We start from the raw sequence: 26,858 nt of genomic DNA on the forward strand, positions 1-26,858 counted from the left end.
TGTACCCTGAGTCTCAGTTTCTTCCTCTGTGAAACAACCGAGCTATTGTGAGGACTGAGGAAGCCTTAGTCAATTGCCTAGTGGAGTTCTGGGTGCATAGAAGGTCCTGAATTAATGATTGCAATTATTTCCATTAAGGCAGCAAATATCACGGTCATTCTCAGAGAAAGTAGAGACATGTGTGTTTCCCCTTTTCTCCAAACAAATTCGCAAACCTTGAAAATAAGGATTTATAATGATACTGAGACAAGTTTTGCTGTGAATGGCCTGGTTATAATAAGGTTGCCTTCCCAGGGGTAATCAGACACAACTGCAGAGCAAAAACAGTGTGGCAGACAATTCCCATGAAAAATCGGAGGCGCTGGAGACTGAAGCTTGTGTTCTTTGCCGGGAGGGCAAAGGAAAGTGCAGGGTCCGCACCACCAGCAATGACGGGGGCCTTTCAAAGCCTCTTTTGCAAAGTCCCTTGCGACTCCCCCGGAGGAGGTGCCACCCAGCCAGCTGCCCCCCTCCTCCCCTGGAGGATCCCTAGTGAAGGGGAGCTAAACCTCTGTGGCAAAATTAATAAAATTGAATTAAGCAGCTCACTGGGGAACTGCCTAATGCTTCCTGTGCTCGGCAGTGGCGGCAATGAGATTATTTTACATCTTTCTTTATTAAAAAAGTTCCCAGTTGTATAAAAAATGAGCTCCATTATGGGGAGGCGCACCCGGCTAACATTCTAATTCCACATGCCGCCACTGTGGGTGGCCATTTATTTTGGGAGGACACGGAGATGGGGCCACCCGACTGGCACACCATTAATCTCAGGCTGGGAGAGGGACCAGTTAAAGCCTGGGAAACTTCTGGTCCAGTTCACACCGCAGAGGGGAAATCCTAATAGCACTAAAAGCCGCCGTTTACTGAGCACCTGGGGTCTACCAGCACCGGGCTCAGTACTTGGAATCTAGTGTCTTGTTTCCACGGAGTAGGGGGAGACTCGGGGGAGCTGCTTGGGGCTACGCACCAGGCCCAGGCAGGAAATCAGACCCAGGTCAAACTTTCCGTTCAGCACATTGCCTCAGATGTGCCGGAGGGGATCCTGGAGAATTCAGACAGGGGGCTCCATGGGGCTGCAGAGGGTGGCAGGCCTCCGAGAGCACACACAGCGAGGCCTTCCTCAGGGAACTCGTGGAAGGCTCTTTCCCACGTTCGATTTTTGCTGGAGTTCTTGGCCGTGGAGGAAACAGAGGAAGCCCGGCTTTCTGGGTTCTCGTTGTGTGATACTGGCTACGTCGAGACAGCCCCGCTGAGCTGCAGGAGGATGTTGTGTGGGTTTTAGGAGGCGGGAACATCTAGCTCACTTCTGTGGTTCCCTTCAGCCCCACAAGTGTCTGCAGAGCACCAGGCGTCTGCAAGGAGCTGTGCTGAAAGCCAGGGCTAGTTTCTTCGCTGTCACGCTCCCCCTCACCTTCCATTCTGAAGCTGGAGGGAAAAGAAGCTGGGCAATGGGGCCTGGCCCGGGCCAGAGGTAACACTCTACAGAAACGTGGGGTGTGAGGCAGAGAAAGGGCTGGTTCACGGCGTCCACATACTGAGAAGCACTCTGAACCGCCAGACCCCACAGGCCAACCCCTTGGCGGGGGGCGGGGAGGAGTCGCAGGATGTGGCTTAGGTTCCAGATAGCTCCATATGAGATAGTAATGACCAAAACAGTGGTGAGAACGGCAGGAACAACAGGGGTAGGTATGACTGACCACTACTGTGTGCTAGGCTCCATATGAGGCACATCGTATACTATTTCTCATCTCGTAGCAACTTGTGAAATGGATTTTAACCTTCCATTTCTTTGGAGAATGAAACAGGCTTTGGAGGAATGAAAGGATGTTATGGATTTGCTCAGATTCCATCAGGTATAACAGAAGCTGGAAACCCAACCCGGGCCGAACACCGAAGTCCGTAGTTAATCTTTCCACAAGTACCAACTGAAAAGATATTCAAGACTTATTACAGGGTGGAGGGGGTACCTACTTGACTTTCCCCCTTTTGCAAAGGGCCCAGGAAACTTTCTCCCCTAGGGCCAGTGTCAAGAACGGAACCCGGTTCTGCAGATTGGTCCTCGTTCTTTCATTCTCAAGCCCAGCACCGCCCCCCCAGCCCCTGCCCCTCCCCAGCCACCTCCAGAGGCTGAGGCCCCACGTGACCGCTGGACCTGCCCGGGGCTTGCTCACCCGCAGCCGGCGCCCGAACACCGTGACCTGGCCCCGGGCCTGCTCCTTGCGCTGCCGCCACTCCACCAGGTTCAGGCCGTTGTCGATGGGCAGTGTGACGTTCCTCTTGCCCACGGTGGGGTTGACGGTGCCGGCCAGCAGGTGGGGCTCGGTCTGCAGCGCCACCTCCATGCCGTTGGCCAGCAGCAGCCGCAGGGAGCCGTCCGCCCCGATGTAGTAGCTGTTCCGGACCTGGTCTGAGGGAGAGGAGAGGACCGGCTCTGCTCAGAAGGGCCGAGATGGGGCTGGGTGCGGAGGCGGGGGGGGGGTGTGCACATCAGGGGCAGCCATGTTTTTAAATGGGTTTATTTTTCTGACTATGCAAACACAACACTATCATTGAAGAAAACGAGGAAAATGGAGGGAGATCATCCATGATCTCAATACCCAAAGAAAGCCATTGTCAATATTTTGTATATTCCTAGACTTTAGGATATTTCTGAATATACTGATACCTCGAAGTAATTGCTTATGGTTTTTCAGTGATCGTGGTATTATACTGTTGAATATTTTTCATAAATGTTTCTCTTAAAGACTGCCTAGTATTCCATTATATGGAAACACCATAATTTACCTAACCAACTTTCAAGGAGATATTGTTCCCAGTTTTTCAAAATTACAAAGTTAACACTGCAAATAAACATACTGTAAACATTATGCTAAGTGGAAGAAGTCAGACACAAAAGACCACATGATGTATCAATGAGTCCATTCTATGAAATGTCCAGAATAGCCCAATTCATAGAGACAGAAAGTAGATTAGTGAGGGAAAGGTAGAATGGGGAGGGACCACTAATGCTTTCTTTTTGGGAGTGATAAAACATTTCCAGAATTAGACAGCATTAATAGTTGTACAACTTTATAAATATGCTAAAACCCCCTGAACTGTATACTTTAAAAGGGTGAATTGTATATTTTTCATTTTTCTAAAAGGGTGAATTTTATAGTATGTGAATTACGTCTCATAAAAAATATACTTTTTGGATAAATCATTGTCTTCATTTTGGGTTAAGTTACTAGAACAAAGGACTGAACATTTTTAAGGTTCTTAATATACACCAGGGTAACAATATTCTTTATAACAAGGTGAGAAATAACTCCAATACCAAAATCACTGGCAAAATGCTAAACATATGTGTGTTTTAAGTCACTGTCATACACACACACACACACACACACACACACACACATAGATATACCAATGATTTTAAAATAAACCTGATTTTGAAATTTTAAACCTGATTAAAACATTTAAATTAGGATCTTTAGCTAAAAAGAAACTTCTGGAGAAGAGTAAATTTCAGCTGGAAAATGCACACAGTTCTTTTCTAGATATGGAAACATCTCTGAGTCTGTGCTGCAGTCTTCTGCCTCTTGTCCGTCCTCAGCTGGTGCTTCTGTCTGCACCCGCCCCTCTTTAATAGACACCAGCCCAAGTCCTCCCTTCAAGGCTCTGCTTAATTGTCATCTCTTCCCAGAAGCTTCCCCAGTTCCTTGGTCAGAACGAATGCCTCCTCTTTCCTTAGCCTCTTTACGGGCCTCACTAGTGGTCCTGCAGCTGGGGGGTGCAGGGCTTACCACTCTGGTAATGAAGGCATTCTCAAACACCTAAGGGCCCGCTGTGCAAACGACAACTGCCCAGAGATGGAAAGCACAGCCTTTGGAGCTGGGCTATCAGGGTTCAAGTCCCAGCTCTGCCATTCTCTCTGGCAAATTCCTTAACCTTGCATGCCTCTGGTTCTTCATCTGGACCTTGGGGATAATAACCGTGCTCTTACGGATTAAGCGGGATAATGAATATGAAGAGCTGACAGTAGTACTGGGCATGTACTGAGTATTACATAAACGTTAGCTATTTCTAGGTTTTTTTTTTTTTTAAGATTTTATTTATTTATTTGACAGAGAGAGACAGCCAGTGAGAGAGGGAACACAAGCAGGGGGAGTGGGAGAGGAAGAAGCAGGCTCCCAGTAGAGGAGCCTGATGTGGGGTTCGATCCCACAATGCTGGGATCACGCCCTGAGCTGAAGGCAGACGCTTAACGACTGCGCTACCCAGGCGCCCCAGCTATTTCTAGTTTTATGTGCCTGGCACTGTACTGTATACCTCTTGTCACTGTCATGTATACCTCTTGTCCTCTCTCCTCTATCTCCATCACCCCGTTGCATAGATCTGTCATAGTGAACTTTCTAGTACTGATCATGGGTCTTCAATAGCTCCCCATGGCCTTTAGATCAGTGGTTAAGAGAATGGGTTCTGGAGCCTCTTTGTCTGGCTCTAAATACCTTACCAGGAGTGTGTCTTTCAACAAGCCACTTAACCTCTCAGTGACTTGCTGTCTTCCTTTGGAAAATGGAGATGTTAATAATACCTCATAGGGTTGTGGCAAGCTGAAACGGGACTATGAATGTAAAACACTAAAAATCTACTTTATACTTAATGAGTGTTCCAAAATGTTAGCTATCACTGTTACTATTGTGTGTGCTCAGTAAACATTTGCTGGATTGAATGAGATATATTACAGGCTATGTTAAGCAAGCAGCAGCAACAACAACAACAACAACAACAACAGGTGTAGTTTTGTAGGAAACCCTCGCTGAGTCTTCCGGGCGAGAACAGCATCAGATCAGCCCCTTCCTCCGCCACTCCCTCCCCCTCCATCCTTCTCCCATTCTTTCTCATACACACACAGAATCCTAAGATCTGCCTTAAACTTGCTATGTATTATTCACTGGCAACCTGTATTTTACTTCCTTTGAATGGCGAAAAAGCCTGTGTCAATTTATCTTTTAAAGCTGCTTCTTGCTGAATGCACATATGTCCATTAACGGTGACTGTGGATGGAATGGTGTCTGGTAGAGGCCCATCTCAAACCATCCCCTTTAATGTGAGCTGTGACTCCCCAAGCCCGCCCCTCATTAGCAGCTGCTTCTTATTTCTTCCCATAGTTCAGACGTAAGATGAAGCTGGAAGAGCTTTTCACGAGGACTACCGAGGCAGCTGCCAAATGGAGCATCTAAGCCTGGTATGAAAGAAGGACAGGGAGCTTGGCAGGGGGACCAAAAAGGAAGCACAGGTGCCACACTTCCTGGATTCCGAGAGGCCGTTTTCCTCCTCCCACTTTAATGTTTCTGAAATTGGAATGTGTCTTAAGTCCTTGTATGAATTTTCAACAGCGGGTCTCCCGTCCTCCCCAAGCTGGAAAGTTGCTATTAAATTGACGGTATGTTTTAAAAGTGAGGAAATGTGGCGCTTTTGAATTTAAAAAGTTGCCTAAATATAAGAAAGGCTGCAGTAACTTTTGAGAAAAATGCCACAAGCCAGCTCAGAGGCGTGGAGTGGAGAAGAAAGTTCTTAACCCCTGGGAAGGACAAGATGTCTGAGCCATCAGGGGCCCTGCTGTCTTTGGCCAGGCAGAACGTGGCTGGCTCGGAATTGGTACCTTCCTGTGGCAATAACCCAGTCAGAGCATAAATACCCGGGGTGTGTCCCAACCTGCTGCTACAGGTGTTGGTGGGGAAGGACCTGCAGGGTATCGTTTCTCTTTCTTTGACCGAGAATGGCTATTGTTCTCTGAGCTTCCTTATAGGCACAGGATTACGTTTGGGAAGAAAAGCGATTGTGAAAATATATAGTTATTTTCTTATGGTAAACCGAAGTGCCAGTTATCAAGTAATTAGTTCACTAATCCAACAGGTACTGAGTACTACTACAGGCCTGTGGTGGTCACTCTATGTGCAGTGTGTCAGAAGATCGTCTGAGCAACACGGATGAGGCAGGCATCGTAATTCAGCCCCGTTTCCCAGGCGCAGAGACGGAGGCTCAGCAAAGAGGGATTCCGCCCAATTCGCACAGGTAGGAACTGACACAGTAGGCACAGGGACCCTGGCCTGTCTACTCCAGAGCTTCTGCTCCTGGCCTTGCCTCATACCATTCAACATGGCTTCAACTTGCTTTTGCTTCCTTGAGGAGAAAACTGAGGGCCCCCGTGATATGACGGCAGAGTCAGGACTAGAATTTGGGTCCCTGAGCCTAGCCCAAAGCTCTTTTCGCTACTTGTGTCAAAGCTTTTAGAAGTACCACAAGCCATCAGGAGGGTGGGGGAAAAGCAATTAAGCAAAGCTTTCCCTAGTGACAGCTTTTTTCTTTTTCTTTCTTTTTCATGCTTACTAGAACCAACAAAGCCACAAGCTCCGCTCTGGGTCACCATGTCCCATGAGGACAGTTGAGGCAGACGGTTAGTTCACAGCAAGGTTTTATCACTGTGATTTACCTAAAGCTAAAAGGTCAACGCGTACCAGGGATGGTCTGATGGGTGCAGAGAAGAAGGGTCTCTTCATGAAAGGGTTTCATGATTAGGTGTAATTATTGTCCTTTGTCCTCACCCGCACCAGGGTGAGAGTTAGTCTTTAATCTGGGAACCACTGGAATGGTGGAATAGTGAGGTCACCTGGATTAGCAGCTAGTGTACTCTCTACTCTTCTGATGATAACGGGATGAGACAATGGACTGTTATCCTGCAGCTTTGGGAAAGAATATACAGGACGCAGGCTGCTGTGTTCTGCTCATTAGGGGGCAATGCAGAGAGAAACCAGTCCTAACGCTTTCCTGTGCTTGGGCGTTTCCGGTAGCAGCTCATTTCTGATATCACCCGCTTCCAAAGGGGTCCCTTCACCCCTCTCCCTCGAGGTCCCCAAGCCCCCCACCTGGCTTACCTTGCAGCAGTGTATAGAAGGCACCTGAAGCAGACAGGTTGGTGGTGATGGTGACATCATCCTTGCTGGAGGTCTCTACCTGGACATGCACTGAGCTGTCTGTATCACTTCGGAAACTGCTCACCTGGCCAGTAGGGAAGGTCACGTTTGTCAGGCGGCCAAAGCTGTCATACCTGAAAACCAAGGGGTGGCTCTGAGTAACAGAAATATAATAGTGCTATTGCTGGAACTTGGCATGTTCTGCCCAGTGCCACAGTTTGGCGTGTTCTGCTTTTCTCTCTGCTTAGATACGTTGCCGTGTCTTCTACATCTCCTTGCACACGGTTTTTTCGGGAAGCGACTCCACCTGCTGATATCTGACCACAGGCAAATGACTTGCTAATTCCATAAAGTGGAGACGATCACCCCTGTCCTGTGGGGAACATGTGGCAGTGGCCTGTGGCTACAAACTAGTAGCCGCCCATGCGGGGTGAGATGATGGGGGCCATCAGGGACCACTGACCTGTGGTCTTAGAGCTGGGGAACTCCCAGAGGTGAGGGGGCCAAACCTGATGCTTCAATACCCTCTCAAAACCCCGACGACCGCGTATACAGTTGTTCCTGAACAACACAAGCGATGGGGCTTCCTACAAAGCTACAGACCCTGGGGTAAGGGGACTCTGAACCCAAACCAGGATCCTGCTACCACATAAGGAGGCTAAACGGATGGGCTCTTGCAACCCCTTCCCATCTCGATTTCACAGCCAGCACCGAGCAGCTACGTATCTGCAGTCGTCACAACTCACGGCTCTGCTCTGGTGCGGGCTTTCGGAAGCATGACAATTTAATCTTAATTCTCTTTTCCATTCCTGAGAATAATAAAAGAAATGCCTACCATTACTGAACACCTACCATGCCACAGCTTTGCGCTTCTCATACCTTCTTTCGCTCACTCCTTGCAACTTGTCTAAAAGGTACAAATTATCTCTTTTGGAGGAGGCTCAGAAAAGTGAAGTCACCTGCTCAAGGTCCCACAACTGAGAAGTGTGGTGGAGTCAAAACTCAAGCTCAGATCAATCTGCTTCCAAGCTGCCACTTGCTTCTCTGCCCTCGCCCAGCATTTCTGTGCTGTCCATTTGCAAGTGTCTGTTGCGTGGGTTCTCCGAGCGGCAGAGTGGTCGGGAGATGGCAGGGAACAGGCTGTTAACACTTCAGTTATAATTTTTAATTGTGGGAGGCTGAAGTGTAAAAAGGTAGGTTTAATAGCCTTTTTGCACTTGTGTGTGAATAGGAAAAAAGGTCTTCATCCAGGGGCACCTTGGTGGTTCCGTCGTTAAGCGTCTGCCTTCGGCTCAGGTCATGATCCCAGTGTTCTGGGATGGAGCCCCGCATCAGGCTCCCTGCTCAGTGGGAAGCCTGCTTCTCCCTCTCCCACTCCCCCTGTTGTGTTCCCTCTCTCGCTGCCTCTCTCCATCAAATAAATAAATAAAATCTTAAAAAAAAAAAAAAAGGTCTTCATCCAGATGTCAGTATTTCTGACTTCTGCTCACGCTCAAGCTGGTGCACGGCTTGAGTTGTAGGTCTCCTCCATGGATTCCGGGTCTCCCTACTGGACATTTGCCCCTGCTTTGCCCTTACTAAAGCTGACCTCTGGGCCCCGAGGGACTTAAAGATGGTGAAATGGAAGGCCTTAGCGCTGTCCTGGCTCTTCCCATGATCCTTGAGCTGTGCCTGGCTTCCCGCTGGGATGCCTGGGTGCTGTGGTTTCTAAGACTACAGTGAGACTTGGGAGGTGAGACTAGGCTGAAATTTGCTGAGCCATTTTCTGCCCAAGGTCAGATGTTGGTGCTGCATCGATTTTGCCCTCTGCCAACTCTTTCTGTCCCTGTGCCTGAGACTGACCACGGCACTCTTTACGTTGGATGCCAACGGTCCTTGGCACAGTCTGCCACAGACGGGGTGCTGGTTAAAGGTCTTTTGAATGACTCATCCAAGTCCTTGACCCAAGACCAACTCTGGGATCAGTTGAATCTCTCTGTTTCTATCGTCTGAGGAAGGGGGACAAGCAGCACAGGGATCTCTAACACACAACTCGGGCTTGGCCTTGGCGGGGCAAGGGTGTGGGCTGTATCAATCCTTCTGGCTCTCCTATAGGCACCTTAAAGGGCTTTGGAAACCTGCTTCTTGTCATGATTTCTCATCTTTCTTCCATAGCACTGAGTCAGGTTCTTGTAAGAAAGCATCAGTCTGGCAACGGGGAGGGTGATGATGTGGCTTATAAACCGGACTGGAGGGTCACAGGTGCAGGGTGCCCCTCAGAGCTGGGTGAAGAGGTGATTCTTAGAGACTGCTGCTAGGAAGGAGGGTGAGTCTTGGGATAAAGATCTGGAAGGTTTGTCCTAAAGCCTCTCTGTCCTGGAGATGCTCTCAGAGCTCTGCTCCCTTTAATTCTAGGGGAGGTGGTGTTCTTTTCAACTCTTTATGGCGGCTGGAAATTTGAATAGGAAGGAATTTCACAAAAGTGTTTAGAGTGGTTATCTCTGGAAGGTAGAATTACAGGTGATATTTTATATTCCCAAGATTTTTAAATAATGAACATGGATTATTTTCATAATCAGAAAAGTGACCACCCAAATAATGCCATGTACAGAGAGCTCATGAGCATGGCCATCTTGGGGAAGAGGCCCTTTTAAATTACTGGCATCATGGAGTGCCTGAGTGGCTCAGTTGGTTAAGTGTCCAACTCTTGATTTCAGCTTAGGTCGTGATCTCAGGCACGTGAGATGGAGCCCTGTATTGGGTTCTGTGCCAGGTGTAGAGCCTGCTTATGATTCTCTCTCTCCCTTTTCCTCTGCCCCCTGCCCTCCGCCACATGCGCGCACACTCTCTCTCTTTCTCTATCACTTATTTTTTTAAATTTTAATTTAATTTTTTTTGATGTAGTGTTCCATGATTCATTGTTTGCGTATAACACCCAGTGCTCCATGCAATACATTCCCTCCTTAATAACCTTCACCGGGCTAGCCCATCCCCCCACCCCCCTCCCCTCTAAAACCCTCAGTTAAAAAATAAATTATTGACATTTATGGAAGAGTCTCACTTATAGGACATCTGCCAACAACAATCTCCAGGCCTTTTCAGTATATATTACTAGGGTACCCCAAATTTCTGAGCCCTAAATCAAGACCCCCAAACTGGCTCTGCCCTGGTCATCTTGGCTATATCTGTGGTCTGCGAGTAGGCTGAGTCCTGTCAGATCCTGAGTCATCTTAAATCAGTGGGAAGATCCATTCCAGTTCAATAGTTTCATGGGATGGGTATGCTGTTCTAGTCTGGTTCTCTGAACACCTGTTATCCACGTACATACTCTTTACTGAGACGACTTACTTAGACTATGTAATTTCCTGATCTAACCAGATACAAAAGATTTTATTATGCCATGCAAGATACTTAAAAAGGAGTTTTAGAGTCTTACCAATAAGTATTGATAGGGAGATCACAGGTTAGGGGGCAGATGTCACTTCAGTACTACTTTAATATGACCTTGCTCAAATGCCGCCTCGTAAAGCCTTCCCTGGTCTCTCTCTCGTCCCTCCTCCGGCTGATACTCTGGCACAGCTGCCTTACAGAATGGGTTCCCTGCATTGTAACAGCCCATGTACAAGCTGGGAGTGTTTGAGTTGGGACAGGACTGTGGAATCAGACAGGCTGGGAATCTGGAGTCTACCACCTGCCAGCAATGGGACCCTGGAGGACTGGCTCTCAGTTCATCTCTTCTTCCCCAGCATTGCAACTGGCAGAGAGAAGACGGGCAGGGAATGCTATTTGAACAAATAAATGAATACATGATTGGCTATGTGAGGCCCCTTTGCTGCTCTGTTGGAAAGGGGAGACCATGATTCATTCAAACACTGTCTCCTGCAGGACTTGACAGAGGCTTGACACACAGTAGGTCCATGATAAACATCTGCTGAACGTGCAAATACAGAAACAACTGCTTTCACTAAATGGTCCTTCACCAATCTCTGTAGGCATCTCCCCGGAGCTTTGGTCTCCAAGACAGAAAGAGCCTTTGCATAAAGGCAGACAATCGTAATTATTATTGAAGGTGGCCTGTAATACATAATTAAATTGAGCTTGAAGAAGATACAATGAAAAGCCTCATGCCTTCAAGATCTGGTTTTCATTTTATACGAGATGGCCGAAAAACAGTAATTTCCACTCCTCACATTTTCCATTAGAGGGACTGAATGTCTTAATTAAATGAACATCAAATAGAACAGCCAATTTATAGAATTTTCTTGTCTCTTATTCATTCATTTCAGTGCCTTCCAGAGCTTGGGAAACGCCACTGGATCTCTCTGCGGCCTGATCCATACCTGTGATTACCCCATCAGAACACTGCTGCTTCTTCCTCTGTGGGGAGGAACTAGGACTGCCCATCCTGGGGGCCCTGAACACCTGTGCCCCCTGCCCACTCTGTGGAGTCCTTCTCTTCCTGCCACAGAGCTGTTGAGAGAAAGAAGGTTGGTGCCACCCAATGAGGTGGGACAGTTCGCGGGCCTCTCTGGATTCCAAGTGGCTGCCTCAAGCCCTGACCCCATGATTGGGAGATTTCTGGACAATGGCTCAGTTGCGTCTGTTTTGGCTTTACCTAAAGTACTGGCAAATTTCTTTCTTTCAAACCAAGAGGAAGGAACGGGTTGGTACAGGAAAGTCCTTGGAGCCAGACGTTCTAGGCTTTGACTAGGCTCTACCTTTGCCAGCACTGCAACCCTAGAGGACGGGCACTCAGTTGTGTTTTCCCACGAACCATCAACCCCATCACATCACAAATGATACGATTTCAGGCAGGTCATATACCATAACCTCTGGGAGCCTCTGTTTTCTTCTCTATAAAATGTGATTATAACACTTATCTGAGAAAGATACTGGGAAGTTCAAACAAGGTGACCTATTTAAAGTGAAATGTATTTTTTTTTTAACCAGGGCCTGCAGGACCCCATGAGACTGACTTCCCTAGGATGTCAACTCCCTGATAGAAGGGCCTTTGGTCACTGATCCCAGAACTTAGAAGAGTGCCTGGCGTATAGTAGATGCTCAATAATGTAAATGAATGTTGGCTGAAGGACCTGTTTCTTCCCGCCTCTCTTTCTGATTTCAGTTTGAACCCGACCCCTCCATCCTTCCTGTGTTCCACTACATCTGCTCTTCAAACACGCCAAGCTCAAGCCAGGCTTGGGGTGCTCACACTTGACTGTTCTTTTTGCTGAGAATGCTCTTCCCTCCAATCCTGGTGTGGCTATCTCCTTTCATGACTCCTATTTCAGTTCAAATGTTATCACTTCAGTGAGGCTTTCCCTGAAATAGATGGGTCCTCCCATCTTGGCCACATTACCTTATTTTATTGTCTGCATTGTACTTATTATATTACTTATGTGTTTATTGGTCTGTTATCTGTCTCTTCCTATTATAATATAAGATCCATGAAGATAGAGACCTTGTCTGTGCTCTCATGCCTACAAGAGTACCCAGAATATAAAAGGTACTCAATACATATTTCTTAGATGAATGAGTGAATAAGTAAATAAACAACAGATACTATTATTGTTTTTTCAAGATGTGGATTGAGAAAAACTAAGAATTTCACCCCTTTCCCCTCCCCCCTTCCGTATGAGGAAGGGAAAGTTCACGAACATTGATACCCGTTTAGGTACCGAGGACAATGCTCATCACTGTCTTCTGAGGTGGGCATTATTATTGTCATTTCACAACTGGTGAAGCTGAGGCTCAGGAAGGATTCCTGACTTGCCTAAGATCACACGGCTAGTTGAGGAATACAGATTCAAAGTCAAGTCTGTCTGACCTTAAAGTCTGTGTGCTTTCATCAAGCTTCCCCTAAGAGTGATGCTGTTTCAGGGAAAAACCTTTGTGTTCATCACTATGTTAAAGGAAAAATTGTTTGAAAATCTCACATGGGTTAAGAAAACGGACAGTTTTTGAGATGCTTTGTTTTGATACCACTGCAACTGACTTTGTAGTGATGCCAACCCCCCATCTAGGGGGTATGATCAAGATGGCCAGATGATTGGCTTTTCATTATTTCTTTCCATGGATTTTTCTTCACTCCATTTTCCTGGAGCATCTTTGGAGAATGGGGAAAGAAAACACATAAAACATTCATATAGTTGCTGTGAACTTGGCTCTCAGAAGAGGATCGCTAAAGGGTATCTTCACACACATTGCAAGGTTTTCTTCTTCACACTCAATATTTCACATCTCAAGCCACTTACCATGTTGTAGCTGGTGAGGAAAATGCCAAATTGCTTCTCTGATACTAACTTTTGCTGATTGGGATTTTTTTAGTTGGAAAAAAAAAAGATGTGATTTTTGAGTTTCATCTACGATTGTTTCAAATGCCACCATTGTGAATGAGAGGAATTGGATACCACATCCTCTGTGAATAAACAGGATTCACAGCCCATGCACATGATAGTTCCCTTGGCCTCAGGTCCCTGTAAGAGATGGCATTCCTACATCATGATCTTCTCCAAAACTGGACCAGAGCTGGGTACTTTTTGGATTCTGCAATGGAAACTTATACCTCCTGCCTGTTCCCTACAGAATTAAGTCCCGCCAATGAATTCTAGCCTTTGGGATTTCTAAGATTTGACCCACCCTACCACCGTAGGTCTTATCTCTTGCTGATGTTGTACTTGAAGCAGTGCATCTGGTGGAAAGGATTCAGGGAGGTGTGCGATTGAATCCTGGCTCTGCCACTTGTGTACAATGTCACAGAGCCAAGCAGTGTCTGTGCTGGTCATTCTCTCCCCTCAGGTCCATTCTCTGTTTTTCTCTGTGCCTACAGGAGCTGACCCCACAGACCCTGGCACTGGGCCCCCCCTTCTGGCTTGCTTTTGGTTGGATTCAGTCAATGGTAGGCACTGGCAAGAGACTGGAGGTCAGGAGGAGAAGTTTTCCTTACTCCCTAACTCCTTTGGTGCCATATTTCTAATAGTGGCTGCATGTGTCCATGATTATAGTTTCTATGAGATAGCTTCTTCTTCCTGGTTATGGCTCCCACTGGGTGCTCCTGTTCCTGCCCCACTTTGCCCTTGAGTCTCAGGGTCGGTCCTGGTTGTTCACTGTTTTTAGTGTCTGCGTGCCTCACCATTCTTTGTTGGTTCCCTTATCCCTGCCTCTACCTCTATAACATTTCTTTATGGGGAAGATATTTTTCCTGGGTATAGAATTCTGGGTTGACAGGGTTTTTTTGTTTTTGTTTTGTTTTGTTTTTTCAGCATTTCTGTCTTCTAGCCTGCATGCTTTCTGATGAGAAGGCTACTGTAATTCTTATCTTTGTTGCTCTAAAATGCCTCCCCCTCCATCTGCTTTCAAGATTTTCTCTTTTTCTTTTGTATTTTGAATATACGCCTAAGATATATATATATATGTGTGTGTGTGTGTGTGTGTGTGTGTGTGTGTGTGTACTCTGCTTGGTGTTTTCTGAACTTTTTGGGTCTGTGATTTGGTGTCTATCATTACTTATGGATAATTCTTGACCATTGTTTCTTCAAATATTTCTTCTGCCTTGTTCTTTTTCTCTTCTCTTAGAATTTGAATTATAGGGGGTGCCTGACTTACAATGGTTTGGGTTATGATTTTTTGACTTTATGATGGTGCAAAAGTGATATGAACTCAGGAGAAACCATACTTTGAACTTTTTTTTAAAAGAATAAACTGATTTTGGCCTTTTATTTTTATTTTTTCATACTTTGAATTTTGATCTTCTCCCAGGCTAGTGATACGTGGTATGACTCTCATGATGCTGGGCAGAAGCAGCGAGCTGTCGTTCCCAGTCAGCCACCAGAATCTTGAGGGTAAACAACCAATACATTGACAACCGTTCTGTACCCATATACCCATTGTCTTTTTCACTTTCAGTATGGTATTTGATAAATTACAGAGATATTGAACACTTTATTATAAAATAGGCTTTGTATTAGATGCTTTTGCCCAGCTGTAGGCTAATGTAAGTGTTTGAAGCACATTTAAGGTAGGCTAGGCTAAAGATGTTTGGTAGGCAAGGTATATAAAATGCATTTTTGACTTAGAATATTTTCAACTTACAATAGGTTTGTCAGGACGTAATCCCATTGTAAGTCAAGGCAGATCTGTGCATTCGTATTAGACCAGATGATATTGCCTCCTAGCTCTTGGATGCCTGGGTTTTGTATTTTTTTCACTATTTTTTTCTCTTTGTATTTCAAGTTTGGGTAGTTTCTATTGACCCATCTTCTTTCTTCATCTGTGTCAGATAAACTCATTAAAGGCATTCTTCATCTCTGTAACTGGTTTTCGTTCCTAGATTTCCATTTGATTTTTTCTTATAGTTACCATTTCTCTGCTGAAATTATCCATCTGATCTTTCATATCGTTCACCTTTTCTGTTAAAGCTTTTAACATAATTACAGTTATTTTAAATCCCCTGAAAGATAGTTTCAACATCTGAGTCATATCTAAGTGTAGTTCTGATGATACCTTTGTCTCTTGGGAGTGTGTTGCTTTTTCTAGGCTTTTTTGTATGCTCAGTTGGACATCTTGTGTAGCAGAGAATGAGGTAACAGGCTTTATGCGTGGAAATGGGTATGAATTTCCTTCTGCTAGGACTTCAGTGAAGGGGTATGAGTTAACTTAGTTAGGATTTGGGCTGGCTTTGAAGTTTGATGTTTCTCTGGCTAACTTTAGTGCATTACAGGCTTTACGTTCCTCTAGCAATACCTTGTGTTTAGGGTGCTAAAACTGGTTTGTCAGAGGACTTTTTTTTTCTCAGTGTCAACTCCATCCTAAGCTTTAGGTCCCCTGTCTGTGCTATGCCTCAGGGAGGATCTCTTCCCAGGCTCTTGTCCCTCTTTTATCTCTTTCACAGTAGTTCTGTTTCTCTTTTTATCTCTTTCCATTGTTGTGTTTGGCTTTTTAGCTAAACGGTGGCGGCAGTGGGTGGTGAGCTAGAGAGTTCCCCATTATTCTGAGCAAGCCCCACTCTTATCCATGTGCCCCCGAGTCTCAAAAGTGTGGCCTCTTCAGTCCTTCTGTCTCTCTTCCTGTTGTAATTCTTGGCCCGTTACATATCCCTTTCCCCTCCTAAGAGAAGTTAAAAATTTTTTCTCTTCCCTCATCAGGGGCAGTGGGTCTCCACCAGTGCCCTTCTCCCCACAGATTAAGACTTTTGTTCCATATGGAATAAGGTGAGTCGTCTGGGCGCAACTGGCAGATATTTGTGCCCCTCCCCCAAGTCCACCATAGTAGACGTTTTCTTACATCTTTCTCTACTCTTCTCTGAGAGTACCTGGTTGGGCTGTGGAGAGAGGTTATGAAGAGGATGTGGGTTCTCCCACCCAGTTTCTGCAGCCTCTAATTTCTTCAGACTCTCTTGTCAGGATACACTTAGCCTTCATAAATTCACCAGTCCCCCTAGCTAAACCCGTCTGGCCAGCTGCATTGACCCCCCCAGTAAGCCAGTGCTCACATCTTATCTCTCTCCTCAGGAGTCTCTCTCCTTGCGTTTGGCTAGGTGGTTGCCCTGTGACCTCTGAGAAGGAGTTTAAGGAAAACTCATGAATCTGCCATTTGTCTAGCTTATTCCTACTGTAAGTTTGGGAATGGTGCACTTTCTAGCTCTTACATCCTCCAGCAAACCCCCAAAGCCAAGTGTCTTCATTTGAACCATTTGAGTTGAGTTCTGTGTCCTGCTGGATGTGCTGATAATGCTGGAGCTGGGATTTGATACTCTTCCCACTATAGCGTGTTTCTCCCCCTTTCTTTATTTCCCTTCCCTGTATTTACATTTCACTCATAAAATATTTACTGAGAACCTCCTAGGTGGCAAGCCCTGAGCTTGAGACAGAGTACATCAGTTAGGGTCTCCCAGTATTTAGCGTGAGCAGAACTATGACAGGAGCTGTCACAGGGCACCAAGGGATGCCAGAGCCACTTACCCTGTGAAACTTCGGGCAGCCAGCTGCTCATGCCCACCACCCGGCAAGCGAATTTTGGAACCTGCCTCATGCTCACCAGGCCATTTTCTTAGCCACTGAGCGCCATCTGGCCAGGAGCCCAGTCTGAAATGAACGATGCCGCACACTGAAGATGAGGACGGCATTACAGGGTTCTTTGAGGTTTTCTGCCAGCAGACCTGTGGGCTGAGGGGAAGAAGGGAACCTTCATTCCCCAGAACTGTGAATTCTCTAAGTCAGGTTGCTCTGCAGCGTGTGATGTTTATGTTAGATGTATTATTTAATCTGTTGAAAGGATCAATAAAGCCAACTTAAAACTTGTTTCAATAACAGCCCATGTTACAGGCAAGCCTGGGCTGATTCTTTTTTTTTTTTTTTAATATTAGAGTGTTTGGATTGGAATCCACTAAACTGCCTCACAGAGCTAAAAGTAGAAAATTCACTAGAGCAATGGCGCTTTGGCAAAATCTGTCAGAATCTGTGTTAAGAAACACCACAATAATGGGGTGCCTGGGTGGCTCGGTCGGTTAAGCGTCCGACTCTCGATCTCAGCTCAGGTCTTGATCTCAGGGTAATGAGTTCAGGCCCCATGTTGGGCTCTGTGCCGGGTGTGGAGCCTACTTAAAAAAAAAAGAAAGAAAAGAAAAGAAAAAAGCAACACCACAATAATGATAACACTGCATCCTTACTTCTTGGGAGCCTCACAGTTTGCAAGTATTTTTACCTTCCGTATTTATTTAGTTTGTTGATCCTCACAACAGCTCTGAAATAGGGTAGGGGAAGCTTGAGTTCTGTCTGGTTGAAACCTAGGTCTGGAAACCAGCCAGCCAGCCCCTGAGCCACATGGCTAACATTCAGCGAAAATAGCTATCTTGTACCCTGGCTTTGTTCACAGTCTGAGCTAAACCATTTTTCCTTGACCTGCATGCCTTTTTCCAGCCCAGTTTGGATATTCTCAGGGACCGGACCCCTTTCCTAATCCTTACCTTGATCCCTCAGACTTGACATTGGATTCTGCTCCTGTAGTGTAAGTTCTAATTCCTACCTACTTTAATGATATCTCCTGTTTGCTCCTTTGGCTAGTTTACTTGCTGCTGCTCCCGGGTACTACATTTCATGCCCAAACAGTATTTCTGCAATTACTGGTACGTCCACTCATCTTGCTTGAAATGATGAGGAGGATGATGATGATGATGACGACGACAGCAGCTATCAGTTGAGAACTGCTGATGAGTAAGACATCGCGTTTCCATAGTTTATCTCATTGACATTTGGAGCCTCAGACTGACCCTGTGAAGTAGATACTATAGAGAGAAGCCACAGAGAACTCAGGTGCGCCTACTCAGTGTCAGTGAAAGAACCCGGATCTGTGTTCTGGCTCTGCGATGCATCACTGTGGAATTTTAGACTGCTTCCTAACCTCTCTGTGCCTCGGTCTGCTCCTCTGTAAAAACTGCGGATGAGAATTTCTCTGGTCTGAGGTTGCTGTGAAAATGAAATTGGAAAGATCCTGGCACACAGTAGGATGTCAAGATAAGTACGTTTCTCTTTTAATTTGGGGGCTTTTGTTTTCCATTCTCAGGGGATTCTTTGGAATTCCAAATGCCATTTTCTAACAAGTGATTATATACTACTTCTCTTCTTCATAAAGCAACTATGTCTACACATTTCATCGAGGAAGACAGGGGGCAGGGACTGGGATCCTTCCTGGTGGAGGCATAGGAAATGGTTTTAGATTTCAGGGTTGGTCGAGAGCAACAGTTGCAGTGATATGTAAGCATTCGGTTTGGGATTTGAAGGAGTGACCTTGGGAACTGAGTGTGCCGACTTGCTCTGACAAAGAAACCCCTGTATCAGCCAAATAACGTATAAGAGATTTCCATTGGGCAATGGAGGAAAATTGAATTATTTAGTGTATTTCCATTTCAATGAGTTAATCGAGATAATTGCTGTTTCCTGGATCTTTGTCTTTCTTTGTAATTAACGAGGCCCTTGTTTGGCGACAGGAATTTAGCCAGTGAACTTTGTACAAATTGCCGTGATAGTTTTTGGGTGCAAATTGTCTTTAAAAATCTATTAAAGATCTTTTGCTTTTGGATTCCAGGACTATGAGAAACGGACGCTTGATCAAGCTTGAGAAAAATTTACAGTTCAAGGATTTAAGTTCATTTGGGATTAACAAACCCAGCAGGAGGCAGCCGGGCAGAGCTGACAGTGCAGGAGCCCTGGCATCAGACAGACTTAGGTTCTGATCCCGGTTCTGCCGCGTTCTCACTAGGTAATGGTGAGCCTCGCTGAGCCTCAGTTTCTATTCCTGTAAAACGGATTCTATCACTCATCTTCCAGAGCTGTTATGAGGATTAAGTGCAGCAGTGTGATTGCTAGCCCATCTCTGATGCTCAACAAGGCTACTTCCTCCCTACCTCCTGCATACCTGTTTAACGGTCACATATTTAGCAGTCTCAGTTGTTTGGAACATGGCTAAGCCCTTGAAAAAAAAAATCTAAGTGGTGAAAAGAGAAGGTACAAAGTCCATTCATTACATTAGCTCCTATAGAAAGTGCGCAGACACACGTCTCTGATTCTGGCTAGGACGGAATAAGCTGAACTTCTGGTTTTCTGACCACACCGTTCGAGAAGCCCTACCTCGGAGGAGGGGAAGGGAAGTGAGCTCCTTGTGGTGGGTGCCACGACTGCAACACAAAGTGACACAGTAGTGCCACACTGGGGGAGGAAGCAGTAAAATGATACCCTGCCACATGGGAGCTTATCAAAACAGGTTGTAACCCTTTTTGGGCAGGAGGGAAGGGTTCTGTAGCCTCGTGCCCTCCCTTCCGTTGTAATAAGCAATTGCAGTTGTTCCTTATTAATGATCTTGACTCATAAAGAGAAAGGTTTCATTACGGCTCTATAATGGGTATGAGAAGGGAGGCATGGAAAGCATTTCTTAAGTTCCACCCCAAATGGTTAAAATGAAAAAAAAAAAAAAGTTCCAAAGCCTGAAGATGTAAAGTTCGATTACGTGGGCAATTCATCTACATGGAACTTGCCATTGTTTTCTGGAAGTGGTCATCCGAAGACGCTAGCACTCTGTGAAGTACGGTTCATCTCCATTACCTCCCTGGGGGATGTTGGGCAGATTTCCATTGTACAGATGTGGCAACAGAGGCCTAGAGAGACGCAAACCAAGTCTCCTAATGTTCATGCCTTTCCCACTATATCAGGTTCCTTCCTAGCAGCAATCGTCTGTGATATGAACTTGCAGAACACGTTGTAGGTAATGGTCTGCGTCCCAAATTCTGAGCCAAAATGAAATCTATCCAAAAATTAACAGTCTCCCAACTCACCTCTAATCGTACATCTCATGAAACAAAACCATCAAATGCCCTTGTGGTGATACTTACTCATAAAATGTTGTCCATCCATTTTCATTGCTTTTGGTTGCCAGAAGGCCAGAGTTGCCATGGTATGTCATCATGGCCAACTCGTGTCCTTGTGTGGTCACGCTCTTGAGTGCGCTGTTGGTGCCCATGGTCACCCAGTACACTTGGCCATCTGGGACCACCAGCCAGAGAGGCATCCCGGTAGAGTCCCGGCGGACGTTCACCATGTTGCCATTGTTGTCAGTGATGAGTGTGACATCGCCATCGCCAGTGTAGGTGAAGTTGTACAGATAATCTCCCGTGGGCAGACTTTGGGTGTACAGATGCTTTCCACTGGTATCAAACAGGTAGAGCTCCTGGTCAATTGGTGAGGACAGCTCATACATGTTCTGGGTGTTGAGGAAGGGCTTGTTCTTCCTTATAAACCGAATTCGGATATTCCCCAGGTCGGCCACGTAGAGCTCCCCATCGGCACACACAGCCAAGGAAGATGGAGTATTCAGCTTTGCATCCTTGGCATAGCCGTCATCTCCAGAGAAACAGTCACAGTTGGCATCGTTTTTACAGTCACAGCCACTGGGGGCCCCGGCAACCAGTGAGATCTCTCCACTGGTGGTGACCTGCCTGATGCGGTTGGTCTTCTTCTCGTCGGTCTCAGCAATGTACAGGACCCCATTGTGTGAGACAGCCAAGGCGGTGGCTGACTCCAGGGTTGCGTGGATGGCCACCTTGCTCAGCAGGAAGTGGTCAATGCCGGGGACCTGGCAGTGCATGGGTCTCCCGGCGACGATGCGCACCTGGTGGTTTTCAGAGATCTGCAGGACCACGTTGTTGTCAAGGACGTAGAGGGAGTTGTCCATCGGGTTGATGGCTAAGTCTGTGGGCCACTCCAGGCGAACCTGCCAACAGAGACAACCGGTACTCAGACGCCTGGCAGGGTGCCCACCACTAACCCTCCCCCAGCCTGTATAGCTCCAAAGAACGTCTCAAGTGCCTTCACAACTGTCCTGCCTGATCTCACGACAGCTTGTCATCAACTACGGATGTCAGCCTCTTGATCAGAGTGAAACATGCAAGAGCTGTCACTGAGACACCTGATGATCTCCATTAGACTCATGAACACAAAGAAGGGAATATAAAGGAAAAAAAAAGGCGAAGAAACAAAAAAAAGTAAACAGGAGATAGACTTGGGAGCCAGGCAGGCCTAGGTTCAGGTCCTAGCCCCACCATTATGACCTTTGGCAAGTTACTTTGCCTCTCTGAGCCTCGGTATTCACATCTGTAAAATAGGACTGACAATAGTGCAAAGTGCCTGACCCACGATAAGCGCTCAAAAAATGACCGCTAATGTGATGGAGGTGGGAGGGAGTCTGGAGGCTGAGGCAGGAATTGTTCAGATGTCTACATGAACTGATGATATAATATCTGTATGAAAGACAGCATCTCAACCCATTGGGTTCATGGATTAACCCATGACTAGGTGCTGGGGATGTGAAGACAAAATAGCCACGGCCCCTGACAGTTCCAGACCAGTGATTCTCAAATCTGGCCACACATTCCAAGGACCTGTGGTGACTTTAGAAAGCACTGGTGCCCAAATCCCACCTCTGCTCAATGAAATCAGCCCCGAGTGTGGGGCTCAGGCAGTGGCAGGCTTACAAAAGCTTTCTGGTGATTCGAACGTGGGACTGGGAATCACAAGGAATCCTTTCTCTGTCAGGTGTGATTGCTGGACCAGCGGCACATCGCACGGGAGCCGGTCAGAAATGCAGGACGGCAGGTCTCACCAGGCTTCCTAAACCCGAACCTGCATTGAAACAAGAGCCCTGGCTGGCTCCCGTGCACACGGAGGTGCACTCTGAGATAATGGTTTCTTGCCCCTCAGAGAACAGGTCCTCCTGGACGAGATTCAGGAAGCTGGCCCTGGGAATGAGGGGTTCCGAGGTCCCGGGGTCCACGCCTGAGCCTCCTCTGTGCCAGGCCGGGAAGCTGACAGGGACGATGGAGGGCTTTCAGGTGGGAACACAGGGGACGCTGCTGACGGGGTCTGAGGCGAGGAAGGCTTTGTTGGTGGACATGGAGGCCGGATTGTTGGATTCCACACACTGGGAGGTGCTGGCACTGAGGGAAGCCGCTTGCCAGCTGTGTCCCCAAGGGGTCATCCAGCCACACTGTACGTGGGCTGGAAGTGTTGCCTCCATCCGACTTGTGTACCCCGCCCCTAGGGACTCATCGCCTTAGGTTCCTGAGCCCCCTGCAAACCCTCGACGTTCCATCCAATTTCGGACTTACTTAAACACGCGTATTCCTTTAGATAAGAAATTTCTCCCCCAGGAATTCACTCTGGTACACCCCTGTCCACAAGGGTGTACATCACAGCCGTTTTTTATAGTGGTGAAAAACTGCAACCAACCCAAATGCCCAGTGACAGGGAACTGGCTAAATAACGATAGTATTTAGCTCGCCCCCAAGGCAGAATACTCCGCGTAGTCATTAAAAGTGATGTTATGGCTGGATATTGAATGACATGGGAAAATGGTTGCTTCGTATTAGTTGAAAAGAACAGGTTACAGAATTGTAAGCATAGTGTGAACCCAACTGGGGGAAACACGGCAACCACAAATTAGATAAATTACAGATCGAGGGGAGATTAAAAGCGTGGGGGTTATACATCAAAATGTTAACCATACTCGGGTTTGGGGTAATTTTAACTTTCTTCTTTGTAATTTTTAACTTTTTACATTTTCTACAACGTCCATGTGGTCGTTTACTAATATAAAAAGAAACCTGAGCAATTACATACCTGTGAGATGTGGCCACCTCCATCTGACCCTTCAGCTCAGGGCCATCCTCAGGCCCTGCCTGCTGGTCTTCCTGTCTCCTCCCCCCCAGCCTGGGCCCCTTGGCCTCCACAGAGCCGGGGAGCCAGAGCCTCTGGCCAGAGGCGCTCCTGCACACTTCCCAGGGCTCTCTGGAGCACAGCGTCGCAGCAGCCCTTGGCTGCTTCAAGAACAGTTTACTCTAAAGTGACAGGGGAATTTTCAATTTCCTAAAACCCATTTCTTGTCAACACTGGCTGCTAAATATTTTATGCCTTTTGGTCCTGTGGCACCTTGGGGACCTGCTTGCCCAGACCTTTCTGCCAGTCATGATGATGAAAAGATGGCTCCCTGGTGGGTGGGAGGCGAGGCGGAAGGGGGACAGGGAGAGGAGAAGGGGGACAGGGAGAGGAGAAGGAGGAAGGACAAGCGCTTTCCTGCTCTCTCCCTCCTCCCACTGTGTGCACAAAGGCACCTGGGAAAGAAGGAACAGAGCTCTTGGAGTCCATCCTGGCTCTGTCACGGAGCCTGTGGGGTGGCTCTGGAGCAGACCAAGCATACAGGCTTCTCTGATTTCACCTCCTAGGAGCGACAGCCACACCAAGGCTTAATCAACACAATGGAGGCACGATTCTTTAGAATTCCTGTGGTCCCTCCGGCTCCGGCTCCCGTGTTCTGCAGTACTGAGAGGGGATGGAGCTCCCTCTCCCCTGTCCTTCTGAATATTCTGTGCCTTTATCAAAGTGCTCTGGGATGACTGCCTTGTTGCAGAGTTATTTGTTCTCAAGAAATGGATTGCCAAGTGGATGAATGAATAAATGACTGGTGAATGGCATGGGGAGTGCGAGGGATTTGAGGCCAGGACAGCTCACTTCTCGTCTTAGTCCCACAATTACTACAGGTGTGCGTTACTTAAAGACTTTGAACTTCTTCCCTCATCTGTAAATGGAGGTAATAAATATTACATAGAGTAATTGTGAGGATCAAACAAGACAATGTACAAGGAGTTTCTTTGCAAATTATAAAGGGAATGAATATTTACAGCTTATTCCTGGCTGCCAGGCACGGTGCTAGGATTTATGTACATGATTTCATTACAAAATTCATTTCCACATCCCTGATGGAACCTAGCATAGGGCTCTGTATGTATAACTGCATTTTCACCCACCAAGCCTCAGTTTCCTTATCTGTAAAACGGGGTAGATAATATCACCCCTTGGGATTACTGTGACAGCTAAATAAGAAAAGTGAAGTCATACTCATCTCTGTCTTCCCATTTCTAACAGTGCCTGGCACAGGCTAAGTTCTCAAGAAATCATTTTGGACCCTCCATACAGAGTTATACTCTGTAGCCTGCTGAGCTAGGGACGAATCCCCTCTTTCGACTAGGTTGCAACATCTTGTGTTCCTTCTCTGCTCTATGCCTCCCTTGACTTTCTCCTCGGGCCTGGTCTTCATCTCCTCTCAGCGGAGCTGGTCCGAGTTCCTTGGTTCCTATTTTGTACTCTTGCCTCTGAGCCATGTTCTTAGCTCTCCGGCTTACCACCTTGCTCCCCAGGGGGGCAGTGAAATAGCCCTGAGTGTTTGTACAGAGGAAGCTCTCAGAATGAAAGCCAGTACCCCGCCCACATGTGCGCATAAAAATATCAGCCTGTGTCTGGAGAGTTTGGTAAAAAGAATTCCATGCTTCGACTCAGATGAGAGTAGTCAGGACCAGGGGCAAAGGAACTGTGGTCCAGGATTTCTGAAGCTAAGTGTGGGTTTTTTTCCCCACTCCACTATCTGCAGCTTGTCCTCCGAGCCTGATTCCCGCTGCTTGGTAGTCCCTCTAACTGAAGTTAAACAGCTTTCCATTTCTCAATCTCATAAAAGCCATCTATGAAAAGCCTACTGCAAATATTATTCTCAATGGGGAAAAGCTGGAAGCCTTTCCCTTAAGATCAGGAACACGACAAGGATGCCCACTCTCGCCACTATTATTCAACATAGTACTAGAAGTCCTTGCAACAGCAATCAGACGACAAAAAGGGATCAAAGGTATCCAAATCGGCAGAGAAGAAGTCAAAATGTCTCTCTTCGCAGATGACATGATACTCTATATGGAAAACCCAAAAGAAGCCACTCCCAAACTATTAGAAGTTATAGAGCAATTCAGTAACGTGGCGGGATACAAAATCAATGCTCAGAAATCAGTTGCATTTCTATACACGAATAACGAGACTGAAGAAAGAGAAATTAGGGAATCCATCCCATTTACAATAGCACCAAAAACCATACGTTACCTTGGAATTAACTTAACCAGAGACGTAAAGGACCTATATTCTAGAAATTATAAATCACTCTTGAAAGACATTGAGGAAGACATAAAAAGATGGAAAGATATTCCATGCTCATGGATGGGAAGAATTAACATAGTTAAAATGTCCATGCTACCCAGAGCAATCTACACTTTCAATGCTATCCCGATCAAAATACCGAGGACATTTTTCAAAGAACTGGAACAAATAGTCCTTAAATTTGTATGGAAACAGAAAAGGCCCCGAATCTCCAAGGAACTGTTGAAAAGGAAAAACAAAGCTGGGGGCATCACAATGCCGGATTTCGAGCTGTACTACAAAGCTGTGACCACAAAGACAGCATGGTACTGGCACAAAAACAGACACATAGACCAATGGAACAGAATAGAGAGCCCAGAAATGGACCCTCGGCTCTTTGGGCAACTAATATTTGATAAAGCAGGAAAAAACATCCGGTGGGAAAAAGACAGTCTCTTCAATAAATGGTGCTGGGAAAATTGGACAGCTACATGCAAAAGAATGAAACTTGACCACTCTCTCACAGCATACACAAAAATAAACTCCAAATGGATGAAAGACCTCGATGTGAGACAGGAATCCATCAAAATTCTAGAGGAGAACATAGGCAGCAACCTCTACGACATCGGCCAAAGCAACCTTTTTCATGACACATCCCCAAAGGCAAGAGAAACAAAAGATAAAATGAATTTATGGGACTTCATCAAGATTAAAAGTTTCTGCACAGCCAAGGAAACAGTCAGAAAAACTAAGAGGCAGCCCACGGAATGGGAGAATATATTTGCAAATGACACTACAGATAAAGGACTGGTATCCAAGATCTACAAAGAACTTCTCAAACTCAATACACGAGAAACAAATAAACAAATCAAAAAATGGGCAGAAGATATGAACAGACACTTTTCCAATGAAGACATACAAATGGCTAACAGACACATGAAAAAATGTTCAAAATCATTAGCCATCAAGGAAATTCAAATCAAAACCACACTGAGATACCACCTTACACCAGTTAGAATGGCAAAAATAGACAAGGCAAGAAACAACAATTGTTGGAGAGGATGTGGAGAAAGGGGATCCCTCCTACATTGTTGGTGGGAATGCAAGTTGGTACAGCCACTCTGGAAAACAGTGTGGAGGTCCCTTAAAAAGTTAAAAATTGAGCTACCCTATGATCCAGCCATTGCACTACTGGGTGTTTACCCCAAAGATACAGACGTAGTGAAGAGAAGGGCCATATGCACCCCAATGTTCATAGCAGCAATGTCCACAATAGCTAAATCGTGGAAGGAGCCGAGATGCCCTTCAAAAGATGACTGGATTAAGAAGTTGTGGTCCATATATACAATGGAATATTACTCAGCTATCAGAAAGAATGAGTTCT

At 46.3% G+C, this 26,858-nt stretch overlaps 1 protein-coding gene across 1 annotated transcript in view; it reads right to left on the reverse strand.

Moving 5' to 3' along the window:
* TENM4 (teneurin transmembrane protein 4) overlaps positions 1-26,858 on the reverse strand; it is a 220,777-nt gene that overhangs the window by 17,733 nt on the left and 176,186 nt on the right. The window contains exons 20-22 of the mRNA XM_040630912.1: positions 20,362-21,239; positions 6,963-7,135; positions 2,211-2,446 (exon numbers count right to left, since the gene is read on the reverse strand). Coding sequence (XP_040486846.1) covers positions 2,211-2,446; positions 6,963-7,135; positions 20,362-21,239 — 1,287 coding nt within the window. The remainder of the gene's footprint in view (positions 1-2,210; positions 2,447-6,962; positions 7,136-20,361; positions 21,240-26,858) is intronic.

The sequence above is a fragment of the Ursus maritimus genome, unplaced genomic scaffold (assembly GCF_017311325.1).
Source record: "Ursus maritimus isolate PB19 unplaced genomic scaffold, ASM1731132v1 scaffold_16, whole genome shotgun sequence".
Lineage (NCBI taxonomy): Eukaryota > Metazoa > Chordata > Mammalia > Carnivora > Ursidae > Ursus > Ursus maritimus.